Source organism: Anthonomus grandis, chromosome 8 (genome assembly GCF_022605725.1).
Source record: "Anthonomus grandis grandis chromosome 8, icAntGran1.3, whole genome shotgun sequence".
In the NCBI taxonomy this organism is placed as follows: Eukaryota; Metazoa; Arthropoda; class Insecta; order Coleoptera; family Curculionidae; genus Anthonomus; species Anthonomus grandis.
Window position 1 is genome coordinate 8,883,707 of NC_065553.1, and position 19,320 is coordinate 8,903,026.

Sequence of the window (19,320 nt, forward strand, 5' to 3'; positions counted from 1 at the left end):
ATTTAACAGAATCCGTTAGCAAAAAAACCTTTTTTCAAAAATGTATTACTTTGTTGGCTGTGAAGCCTTGACAAATCGTTTTAAAAGCGGCGGCCCTCTGGCAAATGAACTCGAGGGATTTCTGTATGGAAATAAAGTCTTTTCCAGGCCCACGTGTAGACTTTGAAGATGTTTTATTGGCTACGCCCTGGATAATTTATGGTGTTTCGTCGAAGTCCGTTGGGTATATTTGAATATATTTTTTTAAATAAAGCAAGTTTCTGTGAAGAAAAATTATGCTGTTATTTTTTTTTAAATTGTGGTTTGCTTCAAATAGTAACAAATTCATTTAATAAGCTTGACTATATAACAGCAGATCTCAGTGGCAGCGTTTTAGTTTTTGATTATGCAGACTACTGAATTTACATAAAAAGGCAATTTGAGAAATGTTGCATTTTGAGACTCGCCTTATATCTTCGTTATTCTTCAACTTGTCGAAGAGGTAAACTATAATTATTATAGATTTTTTTCCATACAATGTAGTTATGTAGATAATTTTCGTGGCATATTTACGATTTTCGAGTTATAAACCAAACTTCTGTTTTTTAAATGGAACACCCTGTACATATATTCATAGGCAAAAAATCAATAATAATATGCACTTTCTTTTAATAAATACGCAATTTAATTGCAATTTTCTAAAATTCGATGCATAAATTAATAGTACGTCATAAATAATAATAATTAATAATAAATAGATAGTATATACTACTAAGGAAGAATTCCATGCCTTGAAAAAAAAAGTTTTTTATAAAGTTTTGTAGTGTAAAGTAACAATATAACAAACATAAGAAAATAACTTTATTAAAAAAGAAAAAACAAATTTTTAAAGCTCAAAATAGCGACCATTTTCTCTAATGCAAAATTGGCACGTCTTTAAAATTTATTGAATAGCATTTAAAAGAATCATTAGTCTCATTCTCAGATTTTGAAAGGCTAAATGAATTGCCTCTGACTATATAAATAAAATTAGAATTCAGAAATTTGGAGATCGTACAGACTAACAGACATGTCCGTTGGTACCTATCCATCTTTCAGGTAAGTTATCCTCAAGAAAAGCCCTTAATTGCCTAGAGTTTTGTCTTGCTATAGGTAAACAGTATTATTGGGCTAATGGAATAATTTCGAGCAGTGCTGGAACAACTTCTTCAAGGATTCATATAGTTGCACTATATGAAATTAGTATGGATGATACTTATATTTCTTCAAGATTCTCTGAGCCTCAGTTTTTGACAATTCAATTTCCTTCTCAATTTTTCTACATGATGACAAAGGTTTTTTTTCTTAGTATCTTTTTTGTATGTTTTAGGATGTAGCAAAGAATCAGTGCTAAACTAAATTTACTTTTAAATGAGCAAATGTCTACAAAAACGATGTTCTTCTCATAAGCATCAGATTATAATGATACTAAAAATCTTTCCAGTCATAATAGCTCACTTACCTTTGGAAATATAATCCCGATGCTTTTTTAGAATATTTTGCGTAAGTTTCATACTAATAATATAAAGTAAAAATTAACTAACAAGTTTAAAAAAATTTCCACATAAGATATTTTTATAGAAACTCTATTTAATTCTTTATGACGCTCCTATAAAAAATGAAAACTTATTTATCGTTGCCTATTCATACTGTGTAAATAGATAATATAATTTCATGTATCCTTTTAAATAATGCATTAACTTAATTAAACCTTTAAAACTCTGATTTCGATCCTTTGTTTGTGGTTGCCGATTGTTCTCTGATTTGGTGTAAGCTCAATTTATTTATTAGAAAGCCCAAACCATTTTCTGTATCCTATAAAGATTTCAAAAACTTTGACACTGATACATTCTACCAAAGTTTCTAAGTACTCTATCTTACAATATTATTTATCTACTTTCCATTGATAAAAGTTAAACATTATTATCCTTCTTCTTATAGTTCCTATCCGTTTCAGATATTATTTGAAGAATTCATTAATTATCAATTTAATAAAAATATCAAAAGAAAAAAAATTAAGTGGTTCTGGAAAATAGTTTTAATTCTTGTCATAAACATTAGCCATCCTATACTTTTTGCATTCGCATTACAATCCTTACCATGTTTTCTCAAATTCTCTTTATATTAAATAATTTTTAGAATTCAATATTCTGGATTTTATTGCATATGTATTTCAAAGAATTCATAACGCTTTATTCTCCAGAGTTTTTTTATATGATATAGTAAAATTTTCTCTCTATCAATTATCCTTAATTGTAGCCAGCTGCTCGTTATATTGTTGTATGAATATTACAAAATATGAGTTCTCCAATATATGTATGTTTTGACAAAGGAATAGCTTTATAGCTATATAACTTTTCGTAATCAGCGAATCAGTATGTGAATATTCATTTTAACGAATATATTATTACTGTTGCGCTTCCCATTCATTAAATAAAATATTTTATTTAATGAAAGTATATTACAATGAAATAGTATCGTAGTCATCCAAAATTCTTATTTATATTTATTATTCTCACTAACCAGATATTTGGCAAACAAAAACTAAACTTTATAATAAGTTCTTCTTAATTACTTTAACTTTATAATAAAATATGTAACGTTCTAGTAATTTTGCCTCTAATTACTTTTCACTAAAATAAATTAGGCTTAATAGGCACCCTAACAAGTGGTGCTAAAGATTGTCTATCAGCTAATGCTGCTTAATCATCAAACTATACGAAAATGTATGGAAAAGGGAGCACATGATAATTTTATATAGCTTAGTAAAGTATTTAGCTCTGAGCCGTCTGTAAGTATTATATTTAACCTATTTAATTAAAAACCTCGTTTGAAAATTATTATTATAAATTGATAATTTAGACCCTTTTGAATAATGAGAATACTGCTAACTTTGACAACTTATTACTGCCTAATTAAACCTCGATAATTCGATGTGCGCTTCTCCAAATTTATTTACTTGAACTACTTGATATTGAAATTTATTATTATTTGTCATCATTTTTAATATTGCACAATAAAAAAATCTATATGTTTTACATCCAATTATACAAACTCGGATGCATACATAATTAAAAACGAATTAACTAATAAAGTAGAAAAATTTTAAAATGTTGTTAGTTGATGTTGAAATGATAAATTATTTCATACATTTATGAATATTTCAATATTTTACTATATTTTTTTATAGCTTGAATTACATATTTTTACCGACTACTACATTGATTTTTCATTTCGCCAATTTGTTAGGCTGCTATTTATTTGACCAGCTTTTTGCCTCGTCTAAACATTAATTTAAAAAAAAAGGTCAGCACGAAAAGTCAAATAAAAAAAGTACTAAGCAAATGATACTAAGAATATATCTTATTTAAAAATAATGAGTATTTTATTATTTTTAATAAGAGTAGGAATTTTCTAGTGTGTTATTTACATTATATTATTTTATTGTTTAGTGCTTGATTCACCTTTGTGCCTAATTAAATAAACGTTTTATTTATTTTAAGAGATTTAATTCCCCTTTTTTATTTTTCTACTCAGAAAAATTAGATTCTTGAAAGTTTCTTAGAAAACAGCAAAACACGACCCTTAACACGGCGCAATATCATTGAATAGGGTTATAACAATTTAATTTAATAACCGAACTTTACTCGTGTAATTGCATTAGGAGCTTTTGCTGAGCAGTTGGTAGGGAAAATAGTATTTAAGAAACCTTTTATAGTTCAGTTTTAGGAATATTTGGTAGGAAAGCTATTTAAAATTTAAATAAAATTAACATAGTTAAGTTAAATAAATATTATAAGATGTTTCCAGATATGCAATTCAAACAAAAAAAGGTAAATTATCGTTTATCTACTAATTATTACCATTTTTAATTAAACTTTTTCTAAAATATCACTGTGTCTTATTTTATATTAGGCTCATAAGAAATTAAAATCTTTCGTTAAAAAATGCTGATTAATAATAAAATTTTGAAGGATCGTAGACTTGAGTAAATTATTGTTCAATACATTTATCTTAGAAACTCAAATCACTACTTAAATTTATTATTTTTCACGTTAATATTGATCAATTTTCAACAGTTGACAACACAGTCAGTTATATTCGTTCATCCATTGTTTGTAATATGATCAAACGTAGACGTTTTTTATTGGAACTTAAGAACAGACTTTTATGTCAGGAAGATCCTTTTTTATTACCAAAATTGGATAACAAAACCTATATTTGCACTGACTAAATAAAATTTCAGGAAATGTTTTTTTTTTGTTTGTCTCTCGTTATCTCCTCACACTGATCCTGGCTTGTACTACCTACATCGACAAAAAATTCTGGTTGATGTTTTAATTTCTCTTAAAGACAACTTTAAACTATTTTAATGCAACATTTTCTGGACAAAGCTGTATGTCCGCTTTTCCTATTTTATTGTAAAGTTATCACTGGTAGCGAACTTGCCGACCTTGCTTCAGAGTTTTTAAATTAGAACAGCTGCAACCATAGTCCTAAGAATAAATGATTGGAAAACTCTAAATGTAAAGTGCTTTTACTACTGTTAACAGTTTCTGTTTAGTCATAGTTTTTGTCTTATTTAAATAGCATTTTTATAATATAAATAAAGCATATAATTCGGCATGTATCACTCGCTTGCTATATTAAATGTTGTAGGAGGAAACATCCTATTTAAACATTGTTGGCAACTATCTCTATAGAAAATAAATGTGTCCATGAACCGAGTAGATTAAGTTTGGATTTATGCAATATACTAATTTTAGTCGTACTTCATTTTGAACGAGCAAATATTTGTAAGGACTTATTTGAGGAGGCCTTTCGCAGCTTAGCAAAAACTTATGCATGTTCTTCAAATATTCTTTAGATCATTTTAACGATATCACTAAGTTAAACTAGGCATATTTTTTAATCATTCTACGTCACACAGTTTCCATAAGCCTTTCAAAGGTAGCTGGCGCATTAGGGAATTCACTCTTCACATCCAGTATTAAAAATCGCTGTGGACCTAATAGCGTGTTTAGGGTATCTTCAGCTCAAAAAAGGGAGTAGCCGTCTTTTCTAGTAGGACTATTCAGTTATCACACAAAATCTTGTAAATCTATACTTTTTTTTACTAATAGAACTGGAGATGTCCAAGGGCTCAAATATGATTCTACAGCTCCTTGTGTTCCCATTTCTTGGAGCATTAAAGAAACGTTTCCTGATTTAGCTACCGGAATGCTATGAGGTGCTTATTCATTATCATTTTTAAGCATTATCTCTAGTGTTTGTCACAGCAAATCAGTAATTAACTTGGTTTTCTTTAATATAAGACCCAAAGCTTACATTCTCGTCAACAGTTATATTGGCAAAAGATTCTTCAGACTACCAGTTTTTGTAAACAGGAGGTAAAGGGTATTTTACATATCATAGTTTCATTTTCTAGATAGTATTTGGATCGCCTGTAAATAGTGTTTTTTTCTCGTAATGTGTCTAAAGAAACGAGAAAAGCATCATTTTATTACCATCATTTTCTAATTTTTAAATTGAAATAGGGATATATAAATAATAAAGCGATTTTTCACCTATTATACATATCATCGTTTCATTTTCAAGATAGTGTATAGGTCGTCTGCAAATAGTGTTTTTCTCTCCTAATATATCTAACTAAACCCAAAAAACATCTTAATTTTTCAACCTATTTTATGTACCATTTTTATCCAGATTATATTAATTATTTACCAAGCTTAAGTAGACTCAACTGTAAATAATTGGAGTGTAATATGATATTTAAATGCTAAAAATTATTTTTTTTAAAAATACCTTTAAAACGTTTTAATTAAATTCAAGTTTTAATAATTAAACAGCTTTATATAACAATTATAGAAAATACTTCTACTGACAAGATTAAAATTAATTTTGTATTTCATGGCCTAAACATAAAAGTATAATTTAATAATTTGGCTAGTATTGTAAAGGTTAATCATTCTGTTGTACAATAAAGCATAATCGTTGAGGCCTAATAATTTAATTTACTTCCCAAAGCTATAAGCAAACTTTTTCATGAAATGGAATAAAAATTCATATCCTAGTTGATACATGTTTTTGCTTAGAAATATAAATTAGTAGGATTGCTTTTGTATATATTACTAAGGCAACTATATTTCTGATTTCCTTTAAATACCTACATTTACTAAGTAAGATGGATACGTTATTTACGTCTTTTACATTATACATACACTTGTTTAGTTACAGTTACTTGAACACATTCGAGGATGATCATTAAATCAGTTAAATTAGGGTAAAATCGCATAAAATGATGCTTAATAAAATTCCGTTTGAAACTTTTAAAAAATACAAAATTATTTTCAGAGCTATCCGAAGGAAAAAATAAAAATTCTATAAAACTTTTTTTATTTTTTCTAACTTTTTTTTTATTCATAAAGCAAAATTAATAAATTCTCATTTTTCGTGCAAAAATTTGCCTTTTATTATGGTAATCCAAGATTGATGATCCCATGTTTCGTTTTTCAGGAATCATCGTACATTTTTTTTCCTTATGAATGTAATTGATTATGAATATACTAGATATAAGTCGGTCTCTTATTCACTGTTCTAACGAGATATATTATCATACTTGCATATCAAACAAATATTTCAAGTATTTTCTAGAAGACCTTCGTGAAAAAGTCTTATATATTTAGCTCTACGACTTCAAATAACGACAAAAAAAAATTAAAATATTTTTAAAATTTTCGGCTAGTGGGTTTTTTTATTAATATAAGATGAGAACATAAAACTTACCACAGAATCTAAATAATTATAAAGGGAAAGCCCATCATCCCAAGGTTTCTCAATATCGCAAGACAAATTTGTTGGCCTTATAGAGTGCCCTGAGTCTAGGGTAGCTAAACCTTTTGCAAACACGTAAACACTGTCGTACATTAACGCTGGTTCGGCCTAGAAAAGATTAGAGAATTTTTTTGTGCTTTACATTAAATTCCAAATTAAAATTTAATATAAATTTACCTGTATAATTCCTGTTCCATTTAAAATAGCATGTCCTATAGGCTGAAACTTTTGCATAGCAGCTAATATCTCTTTCACTTTAGGGTGATCTACATCCACCAATCGGAATGCAGTAATGTTAACAGAATTGTACTTAAAGTCTTCAAGATCAAATGTCTCTAAATCCTAAATAATAAAGAAACTTACTTTTTCTCTATTAACTGAACATATCAAATCCCCCAAGAAATAAAGTTTTCAAGTTGCTTCAACCGTTGCAACTCAAACAATTTAAGTAGAAACATATCAAGAGAAAACTTCGTATAGTTGGACATAAAATATTACAACATATTTTCCCAAGAGAATAGTGTCAAGTAGGTAATCTTGTTTCCATCATACTGTCGTTAAAAAGTTTAGTGGGAATAAAGCGGGCTGGGATTAATCAAAAACAGATAAATTTTAAATATGGCAAAGTTTGAAACTGATTTGTGCCTTGCATGGTTGGGATACATGTTTTATGAGATGTATGACCTCTAGCTTTAATTAAAATTCCAAATAAAGTTTTACGTTGTAAAATATTAAACGCCAAATTTTAAAATGCTTATGCAGTTATTTTAAAATTTAAATTTAATACAGGAGGAAGCAAAATTAAAATTTTCAGGTGAATATTAGCAAAATTCTTTTTTAGAAGTGTTAAGTTTCATTTATGGTTAATTATATGAAGATTATAAAATAGAAATTAAATGGTAAGTAAAGCCTTATTATTTAAAAAAAACTGTATAATATACCGTGTTCGCAGTTTTTATGTAAAATTAAATAATCAAGGAAGATTTTATTTCAAATATGCATGAAATTTTTCAGGGTATTTAGTGTTTTCTTCTAAAAACATTTTCTAAAAAAGGCTATTTTTTCTTAAAAAAGTTTACAATATAAAAACTTTTATCAATTAAACTCATATATAATTAGCTATATATAAAATATATACTTACAAATGTTGTGAACATGTAGTGATATCGGTAGTCATTCATTTGTAGCTGCAAAATCTGAAAATAAAACAAATTTTATTGTTATTTATATTTTGATTTAATGAAGGCATATTAATTTATTTATTATATTACTGATTTGTTATACTGGATATAACAGAATGAAACGATGACGATATTGCTGCTAAATAATTTCAATAACAATATGATATATTATTAATACATACGAGGAAAGAAGAATTATTAATAATAGAGGTATTAAGTTAAACCCAGATTAATAATAAAAACCTTTGTATAGGACATTATACATAAAATGTGTATTAGATCTATTGAACTAACCTTAGTAGCGGTATACAACTGTTATCACAATTATCCCTAAGAATTTTTTTATATATTTTTTTTACATGTCATATTTATTTATTTTATATATCCACATAAATTCGACATTTTTAAATTATGCAGCTAGATGACTAAACATCTGCATGTGCTCTTAATAGTTTTTACCAAAAAAAATATATATATGTTAACCATTCTAAAAAAAAAAGAATCACAATAACAAAATATACAAAGGAATACATATCATCTTACCCCTAGCCCTAATTCACTTACCCAAAAATCCAGCCTAGAGAAAGAGTTTTTGAATTAACTGGGTGTTTGCTTACGCAATTTGAAGTACCGAGTATTCAGTTTTTCTCTTTTAAATATGTTAATAATATGTCTTTAAGGTACTGTTTAATGATCTTGGCATAATTATTTATTACGGTTTAATTAATTATGTAATAGGGCAATTGCTGACAGAAGCTTTGTCTCCTGATTTAAAAATGGACGAAACAACTAAGGTTAGGTTATAATTACTTAGGTTAATAATGTGAACCAGGAGACGAGTTAATTAATAACGAATCTAGATGTAAAATTATTAATACCAGGAGAACTATCATTTTTAAGACTATTTGTTTAAGTACTTTGTTTTCATTACCAGGATTTAAAAATAATGAATCTACCAATTGAATAAAATCCCTTAATATCATATTTTAGGTAGGCCTAATTTTTCTAAACACGTATTCTATGTTAATAAAATATTTACTGCAATAATTTGCTACTTTTCTGGGGTCATTAAAAGGGTTTCTGATCTTTTTTAAAATTAGTAGAGAATTTGTTTGCTTTTGATCAGTAGTTGCTAATTTTATTTTTTTAAATCTGTTTCAGATTGCTGCTAGAATTTTCAATTTTATTTTTATAATAGATTTATGTTTAGCTTTACTTATAATGTTTAGCTTTACTGATCAGTTTATTTAAGAAATTTCTATATGTTTTGTATATTTCAAATTCAACTGCATTACAATTTTGCAAAAGCTGTTGTTTCATTTTGTCTTTTTTTATATTTACTCTTATACCATTTATTATCCAAGGTTTTCGTTTGTGGAATTCTTTTGCATAAATAGATTTAGTGTAGGTGGCCTGATCATAATAGTAGCTTTTAAGAGTCTAATAAGCATTACCAGTGACTTTTCGCACCTCTGTTTCAATCAGGAGAAAACACCAATCTTACAAATTATCCTTATTCAACCTAGTTGCAGTTTTTTTTTGAATTGGCGTTAATTACATTTCATAATATTCTGTTAAATTTGCCTGTAGCACATACGATTTGATTTGTAAAGCATTAGTTTTTTTCTTATTTACAAAAATATGGTCAAGACACGTATTGGTATCCAATGCTATCCTTGTGGGTTGACTTATATAAGATAGATAACCGAAATCACCAAAAAGGAATAAATACAAATTTTTCAAATTATCTTCTATACTTAATAGATTAATATTGATATCTCACAAAAAGATATATAAATCAAAGTTTGTACCCTGCGATAAAAACTCTTAAAAAAAAAGTTGTTTGTCTCTATTAGGAGGTCTCTACTTGCACTACGTAATTAATTTAACAATAACCACGTCATTGTTGACTAGCTGAATTATTGTCTGCAAGCTTAAGAAATTGCCATGTTGCTAAATTTTCAATATTTTCCTATGTAGTTTCCGAAGAATCACCCTATATTATTTAACTTATTGATGCTCTCAATTCACTTAAGCTTACCTATCGGAATTTCCCTTGGTAACGCATATTATACCTGTTGTCTTGTCAATTTATCTTTACTCAATAATCTCCTAGTACAATATTCTATTCCCCCTAAAGGGTCTTGCTCTCCAGCTATATTTTAGTCAGTTCCTTGGACGCTAATAGGATTTTCGACAATTCATGTTGTAGCTATATTAAACTATATGCTATCTCGCCTCGCCATATTGAAACGATCTAGGAAAACGTGGCATATAGAACTTCTATATTATTTTTATAAAATATGGCCGTGTCTTGCTTAAACATATTAAAATTTTACTAATAAATACCATAATCTGAGACATTTAAGATCTACTTTAACATTTAATTACCTATTATTACCCATGCAAATTACTAACTAAACTGTGTTCCATTGTTATTCTGACAGTTGTGAAACTTTCAAGTGGTGTTACTTAATTTACTGCAAGTCTAACTTGGTAACATCAGTTTCAGGCTGAACTCTTCAGAGGTTCGGGTTAGCCAAAGGCTAAAGTGAATGTTAAATAAGATTTTCGACTAGCTGTGCTAAATAATAATGAGGTTTGTTTTGCCTGAAGTTTTATAGCTAATTGGGAATTTAGGTGAGGTGTTTAAGCTAACGAAGGTTAAAAGGAACAAAATGTTTTAATTATATGAATTTTTAATTATTTAATTATGAATATTTAATTATTAAAAACTGATAAATATATTTTTGCTTTAGTAGTTCCACAAGTCAATTACAATAATTTATGAGTAATGATATTAGGTATATAAATAACAGCAATATTCTCTTTTTAGGACAGCACTATTTTGAAGATACAAATACGACTACAAGATACAAATCGACTTTGCTCAAATTTTTAAACTAAATGCTGTAAATAAAATATCAGTCAAATAAAAGTTATTTCAGGTGTATGAAATATTTTTGAAGTAGCTTACAATTATTTACATTTTTTTCAGTCGTCTTCGTATGATTGTTTTATTTGAGATTAGATTAGGTTAGGATAAAGTTTAATTGATAAATCCGGTGAAGCTATAAAAACTAGTATGTTTAAAATGGACATTTAATTTATGTGAAGCTTTTTTGAACAAATTTGCTTACTACTTATTAGTGTTTTAGAAATTTTCAAGTAAATGTTAGTAAGATATTATGATTTTATACGATATAACTAAAGCTATTAAGAAAATTCAGTTGCGTTTAAAATTTTTTTATAGGATTTTCGTTTAGTGATGTTCTATATGCATTATTATAGGCTTGTATTATTATCTTATATACTCATATCAAACGGTTCGATATTCACGGTAAGTAAGAATTTAAATAATCAAATTAAACAAGTATTCGAAAATGGTACAATGTGTTTATTTGTTTGTTTTTTTTTCTCTAAAAAATAGTTTTATTTTAAACGATAAATAATTTTTACTTAATTTATGCATAACATAATTGGACTTGAAAAAGTCAACCTAGAATACTCAAGTTTTCTTTAAGTTACTTAATCCGTTAGGCTAATGCTTAGAGTTTATGACAAGAAAATCAAATTAACCAAAAATTCAACATCTGATAAGTAATAAAAACATGTTATTTAATATAATCCTTCAATAACATTAATTCACTTATACGTTAATTCTATTAAAACGCCTATCAATATTAAAGCGGACAATGCTTAAATTAGATTAAACTGGGCTTCATTTTAATTCTATTATAAAGCGTTACGATTATGTGTAGAAATCAACTTACTATCCTTTTTAAATACAACTAATTCAATTAGCAACTTTATGTAACAGTAGGAACTAAATTATAAAAGTTTTTTTTTTATAAAAAATATACATTATTCTTGTATAGCTTTGTTAATTCTATTAGTATTATTTATTATATTCTATAGTATATTAATATATGTAACAAAAGTTTTATTTTCTTAACTCAGTTTTTATTTAACAAAAAATTTACCCAAATTCTTAATGGATATAAAAGCACTATTCAACTAAAGAATGTTTTAAAACATTAATTCACTTATACGTTAATTCTATTAAAATGCCTATCAATATTAAAGCGGACAATGCTTAAATTAGATTAAACTGGGCTTTATTTTAATTCTATTATAAAGCGTTACGATTATGTGTAGAAATCAACTTACTATCCTTTTTAAATACAACTAATTGAATTAGCAACTTTATGTAACAGTAGGAACTAAATTATAAAAGTTTTTTTTTATAAAAAATATACATTATTCTTGTATATCTTTGTTAATTCTATTAGTATTATTTATTATATTCTATAGTATATTAATATATGTAACAAAAGTTTTATTTTCTTAACTCAGTTTTTATTTAACAAAAAATTTACCCAAATTCTTAATGGATATAAGAGCACTATTCAACTAAAGAATGTTTTAAAACATTCTAAAGTTCAAGGTATTCTAAATTGCTAGGCATTCTAAATTTATTAAAGAAAATTGAAGCCTAATGAAGTTTTTATTTTATTTGGTAAAGTAGTGATGAAGTTTATCCATGATATCATATGTTGATGTATTAGTATGAACAAAAAATCAGTGAATTATGTAAGTATTGCGATAGTTAGAAAATCCAAATCTTTTAGCAAAAATTTAAAATCATTCCTATAATGTACACCCTTGCAACAACGCAAATTGCCCTTCTCTATAGGAAAACTTGTTTAGTTATTTCTGCATAATGTTCCGATAGTTTAATACATATTCACTTATATCATAGCTTGATACATATACATATGTATATATTATTATTTTGTACTCTGATACGTTTAAAAAAGCCCATTTAAATTCGTGATTGTGAGCAGAGTTAAAAAACTAAACATTAAAAATTAACTTATTAATTAGCCTTTAAAATGAAATTTTGTTCCTTCGTAAATAATGTCATTAGACAGTCAGGTTATATTGTAATATTGTTTATATATAGGATATTACTTAATAGGTTTAAGAAGGTATTTCTGGATGGATTTTAAGATGAAAAGTTTATATAAACGTGGATTATAAAATGCTAATTTTTCAAGATAGAGTGTATTAAAATCTTATTTTATGTTTAGGTCTTAATAGTTTTTTTAAGACGGTTTGAGATATTGAACTAAATTTTGGCATAGTATATTATAATATAAAAATACAACAATTAGATGTTCGCCTACTTTTTTTTCAGCCAGAAATATTTCTCATAAATGTAGGTAAAAAAGCTCTTACGCAACATATTTCAACTCTCTACATTTTAATTATTAACATAATAAACGGTCTACCTATGTGTTTTATATTTTACCTGTATTTTACTTGTGTAAATACTATATATATTTATATTAATAAACTAAATAAAATTTATATTTCAGACCGGTTTTTCTAAAATATATAATAATAAAGTAAGACTTTATTTATTTAAGTATATATACATTAGTAATATATTTCAAAACATAAATCTTATGAGCTATTACAATATTAAATTTTAACATATATTTTAATATAAATACCGAAGATAGTGCTATTACCTTGAAGTTTAGAGTACTTTAATTAACATGTATAAAAATTTAAATAGATTTTTCGGTATCCAATTATAACTAAAGTCAATTATAGAGAGTAATTATGATATATGTATAAATATATTGCATTTAAATGTAACTAAATAGATTTCAATTTTTTAATTTTCCCATCAATTGCTAAATTTAAATTATTTTTAAAAAATTGCAAATTAAATGCAAATAAAGTTACGTGGCAGACATGTATATTGTACGATATATGTATGTCAAAGTTTTAGGGTAAAAGCTGGGACCTCTAATAGTTAAGTGGCCCTATTTAAATTTCTTCTGTCTAAAAATTGGAAAATGTTATCTTTTTGTTATTATATCTTTTCCTAACTAACAGTTCAATGTTAAATATTTTTTATAGCTGTAATATGCCTATATAATCAACATAAAATTTTAGTTAAGCAGGAATTTATTTTAGTTTAAGATTACAACTATTTAAAAGTGTGTAGCTTTAGGTTCTCATTATATTTGTATTTTATTATATTTTCTTCTTTAATCGGATAAAAATAATACAGTATTTAAAATTTTCGCCTATTGCTAGTTTAAACGAATTTAGAAACGAATAAAAAATAAAGAAAACTATAAAACTTGGCACAAGAAGAAAAATAAATAACTATGTAACAGTTCATAAGTCATGCGTATTATCAAAGAATAATATATGGATATGGATTCGGTAACATAGAAAAGCATATTAAAATTGAGGAAGAAAAAACTAATTCAGGAATGGTTATTCACAAAGAAGAACAAGAAGAAAGCAAAATGGTAATGTGTAGAGAAAATTGAAAAAAAGAGAGATAGGGGAGCTAAGCGAAAGAAAAAATCAGGTATTAAAAACACTATAAAAATAATGACAAGAAGTGACAACCGTGTTTGTTATGCACAGAAGTAGAAAGAGATTAGCTGCATCTGACAATACAACGAATGGTAAAAGACGATTAAACTGAAAATTTTGATAGAAGCCCAGCAGTAAGTTCTTATTCTGACTCAATGATAAAATTATCCTTAAACTTTACTACCGTAAAATGTAATTAAACTTATAGAATTTAAATGTTTACTATTTTATGAATCTTTTCTTATGATTGTTGGTTTGCCATTGTTTTATTACGCCTGACAAAACCAAAATCTTTACCACAGCACAACTACAGAAAATGAAAAATTCTGCTGTGAAGAAAAACAACTAATGCTTACTTAATGATTTGTATTTAAATACTTACCGCTCTAAAAAATTTTTGAATATTTTTCGGATTCGTATCCACGATTAGCTTGAAAATTTCCTTTTGCCTAACCTCACGTAACACCTGCCTGTAACTGGAGGGACTTGCTTGTCTTATATACATCTCCGTCTTTACTATTCCTGGTGCCTTTACCAGTTCTTGAAGTTTAAAAAGGCCTGCAACAAACAGTTAAAATAAAGTTATATGAATAAAGAGCTTAACCTCTTATGAAAAAATATGTAAAAAAAAAACCGGTGCATCCTCGACATGAGAATGTCATATTTCCTGACCTTTGATTTTTGAACCTTGAATTTTTCGTGGCTATATAACATTGTTGGCAATTTTTATTTAGACCGTAAAATATGTCGCTTCATATAAATAGTATTAAGTTAATAAATATTTTAACAAATTTGTTTAAAACGATTGAAATTCTGTAGGGCTTAAATGCTTAGCATGCATGCTTAGAATATATCGACTGATCACTCAAAGGCTGCGCTTGGTAAATATGGACCTTTAATGTTCCCTCACCCTTAACGCTGTTTAACAAGGCGAGGGTATTTGGAACTTTCTGTATTGATGACGTGAAGGGCAAACAAATTGCGAAACTTTCGCATAACATGGGAATGTTTAATTAACGTATTATTAGTTATGGAGCTAAATGTATCTTTTATAAAGAATAATTTAGCTCAGTCAGCCTTTGGTTTTTATTAGTTGTTTATAATGTATAAGGAAAGGAAAAAAAATGTATATATCAATTTCTTACTATTTTTTAGAAAGATAAATGTAATTTTTTAGTAATATAAAAAATACGATTAAGAAAACTTATTTGTGAGTAACTTGCTGCAAAATAAAATTTTAAAATAATTCGTACCGAATTTTTCTACCAAAAATTGATTTTTTTCTAAATCAAACTAACTATACCAGCGGCTTGCTCCCAATACCTACATCACAAGAATACTGGGTTATAATGGGATTCGAATGGAACTAAAGGATTGAGAGCACTTTTAAAATTAAATTTTGACTTTTATGATAATTTTACCTGCTTTTGCAGTTAATAAAAGCATAAATATTTTTATATCTTCTTATTTTTATATATTTTAGAACTATTATTCGATAAGTTTTAAAATATCACCGATGTAAACAAGACAGTTTAAAAAATTTCCATCCATATTGAAAAACAAATGTTACGAAAAAAAATATTTTTTTAAATTCATTCCTTTCATAAACATCCATTTTAAAATCATTTTAACATTCAACCCGGATTTCGATAATTATAAAAACCATCACAAAGAACGTTTATTATTTCTGGCAATAGAGCCCCTAAATACTCTTCCAGCTGTTTCGTTTTTTATCTGCCAATTTCCGAACAAAAAACGGTCATATCTACACGGGACCACACTTCCGAAATTCCACATTTCTGAACACTAAAAATGAAATTTTAGTATGGTCGACGAATTTTGCACGGATTCCCCAAAAACAAGATTCATTCCACAGTCGATTAGCCCCCATGTATTTTGCCATTTTGCATGATAAATTATCCGGTACAAATTAGGTCTACCCACGGTGGCTCTGATTTTTCGATTTATTATTTGGTTGCGATTTTATCATCTCTGAGCCAGTGGGTAACCGGGTTTTTAGGCTTATGTAAAAAGTTAATATGATTTCATTTTGTTGAAAAAAAAACAATATATAAGGTCTAAAAGGGGCAAACGAGTAGACCTTAATATTGGAAACAAATTACATTTGATTTATTGTCTTTAATTATACCTTAAAATGATTTTAAAAACTCATGATGATTGGTTTTAGAGCCCAAGTGCATGATGTTTTGACTGAGTGGCTACCAAGGTCACCGGATTTAATCCTATTAGATTTTTTCTTATGGGCCTATTTGAAGTTTATATAAGTAGAGCAAATGCTGTTAAAGATTTAAAACAGAAAACTCGATAAAAAATTAAACTAATTGATCTGCAATTGATTGAAAATGTGAAATTTGAAGGTATTTAACTATGTAAGAAAGTTGTTTATTTCAATATTCTGATAAGTAGGCTTAATACAACATATTTACAAAATATGTATACATATTTTCAAAATATATTGGTATGTAAACGACTGATGAGTTCTAACGCTATTTTAATTTGGATATGCTAGTAAGCCTTGGAAACTCATATCTATTAAAATGTAATACCTCACTCTTCACTGCATATTTAAAATGTTAAGGTTCTTACATATAAGGTTCTTACATATACATACAATTTGTCTTATACTTTGATATTGTACATTTTATCCAAAATGTGTTTTTAGTCTTAGCGTTGAATTTACAATAAAGCTTATAAGTTTACATTCTCATTTATATTAAACTTTTGTTTCTTTAACTATATGATACAACTATATTTATATTTCATTGTGGAGTACTATAGCTGTGCTCTATGTGGGTAATGCGCTGCTTCCCAGTAAATTGCATATTTATAGAGTATATCATTTTATATGTTAAAATTAAATTAAACTAATTATCTCGTTAGCAATAAGTCAAAAGCCGCATTTCAACTGTCTGAAATGCTCAGCCAACCGTGTGTCTATCGCTGATGTAATATCAATTACAATTAATATCATCGTATATGCATTAAACAGCAATTTACAACTTTAAATTATCTATTACTATCTGCATTATATTACACAGCATTGTAATGCACTCTATAACTATTTACACTTTACCATTTCGACGTTCAATTGACGATAATCGATGCCTAAGCCACAAAACTAAAGCACAATCCTGTTATCGAAATTATATTATAAAATCATGTATAATTTGAATGGGTGTCATACAGAAGCTAATCAAAATTTTAATGTTAAACCTTTTTAATCATCCTATTAATTATTATCATTGTGATTTATAAGTGTTATTACGAAGTAACTAACCAGTATACTGAGTGTCTAGGAACTCTATCGACAAACGTTACAGGATGATTTTCCACCAAAAAAACTCCTTACTTTCAAATCTCAATTGTGTTAAAAATTAAAAAAATTAAGATTTTTTGGTAAATAACTTTACTACCAATGTAGTTATTTTTTTTTAATTTGCAGATGTGTCTTAAGCATTAGGGGACTATATTATATGACAAATTGCTAAATCGATTTGACACCACCGTCTAAAATGTTGAACTTAAGTTTTATGGTTTTATTTTAATGTTTTTTGCTGATTTCTGACACTGATTTACAAGATAATTACTAATTAAAAATAACGAAAAATAAACAAATGATATTGCCATAAAAATTATGCTCTAAACTTATCTTCTATTTTTTTAGTTTATAAAAGAAATATTTACTTAAATTGTTATTCTTACCATAATCCTCTTCATAGATAATAGCTACTTTGGTCCAATTAAGAAAGGCCATAAGATCCTTAAATGCTTTATTCATATTTTCCTGGCTAGGATGCAGATTAATGCTCAGCTGTTTTGATACTGGCTCAAAATCTACCCTTGCTTCTATATGGGGAACATCTAATGCTAAAAAAAATAACAAACCTTAATTTCGTATTATTAAAGAACCCTTTGTTGATATAAAGTCATAATAAAACCAGGAGTTAGGCAAAAAATCACCAATTTAAATTGTAAAAAAGAATAATGAACTAAATTAGCTTTAGAGTAAATTAAATAAAAACAACATCCTTGTAAATTATTTAATCACAATTTTAATCATTTGGATTGTTTTATCGTATTAGTTAGTGTGAACCAAATTCTCTACAGTAACATTAAACTTTAGGAAATTGCCGTTAATTTTCCTATTTTAAATAGGATACCCCGTTAATTTTTATAAATTTCAATTAAAACTCAATAATTAAATGCACGTTTCTAATCGTATAGTTATTGTGTGTAAATGTATGAAAATATAACTAATTTTATATTACTAATAAAGTTACTATGTCAAACTAAACTAAGGAAATCACCACTTTTAATGTAAAGTTTTGTTTTCAAGCATATGCTTTTTAAAAAAATAATAAATAATTTAATCAGATATTTTCAAACATTTATCATAAACTAAGGAATTGCAATTGCTGTTATTTTCATTTAATTTTATTGAAAATGTAAATATAAAGGATAATATCCAATTCTGGAATAAAACAAAATTCACTATGTCAAAATAAACTGAAAAAAGAAACATCGAATACATCCAAGCTATCTTTGTTTATTGAGCGCCAAAAAGCACCTGAAAAGGAAGCATTAATACATTTATTAGAATTGATCTTGGTTATGATGGTTTTGACGTATGCTCTATATGCAAAAAAAAATACTTTTGTTATTTTACACATCTTAGTTGCATTTTCTATACGGCAAGATATTATTACCTAAAGCATTGATGTTTATGCAGGATATTTATCAAGGCATAACTTGTTCATTAAAATTGGAACAGTTAAACAGAACAAAAAATAACAGTTTTTGTTTTTTTTTATTCCTATACTTATACTATGGTTAAAATAAAATAGGTTTTGTAATATTTTAA

At 26.8% G+C, this 19,320-nt stretch overlaps 1 protein-coding gene across 3 annotated transcripts in view; it reads right to left on the minus strand.

The window, feature by feature from the left end:
- Positions 1–19,320, minus strand: part of LOC126740012 (glutamate receptor ionotropic, kainate 2) — a 246,078-nt gene that overhangs the window by 38,759 nt on the left and 187,999 nt on the right. For all 3 annotated transcript variants that reach the window (XR_007661767.1, XM_050445867.1, XM_050445866.1), the window contains exons 5-9: positions 18,162–18,326; positions 14,821–14,996; positions 7,995–8,048; positions 7,030–7,194; positions 6,805–6,960 (exon numbers count right to left, since the gene is read on the minus strand). Coding sequence is in view for 2 of the 3 variants with exons in the window: in XM_050445867.1 (XP_050301824.1) it covers positions 6,805–6,960; positions 7,030–7,194; positions 7,995–8,048; positions 14,821–14,996; positions 18,162–18,326 (716 nt within the window). In the remaining variant the exon portion in view is untranslated. The remainder of the gene's footprint in view (positions 1–6,804; positions 6,961–7,029; positions 7,195–7,994; positions 8,049–14,820; positions 14,997–18,161; positions 18,327–19,320) is intronic.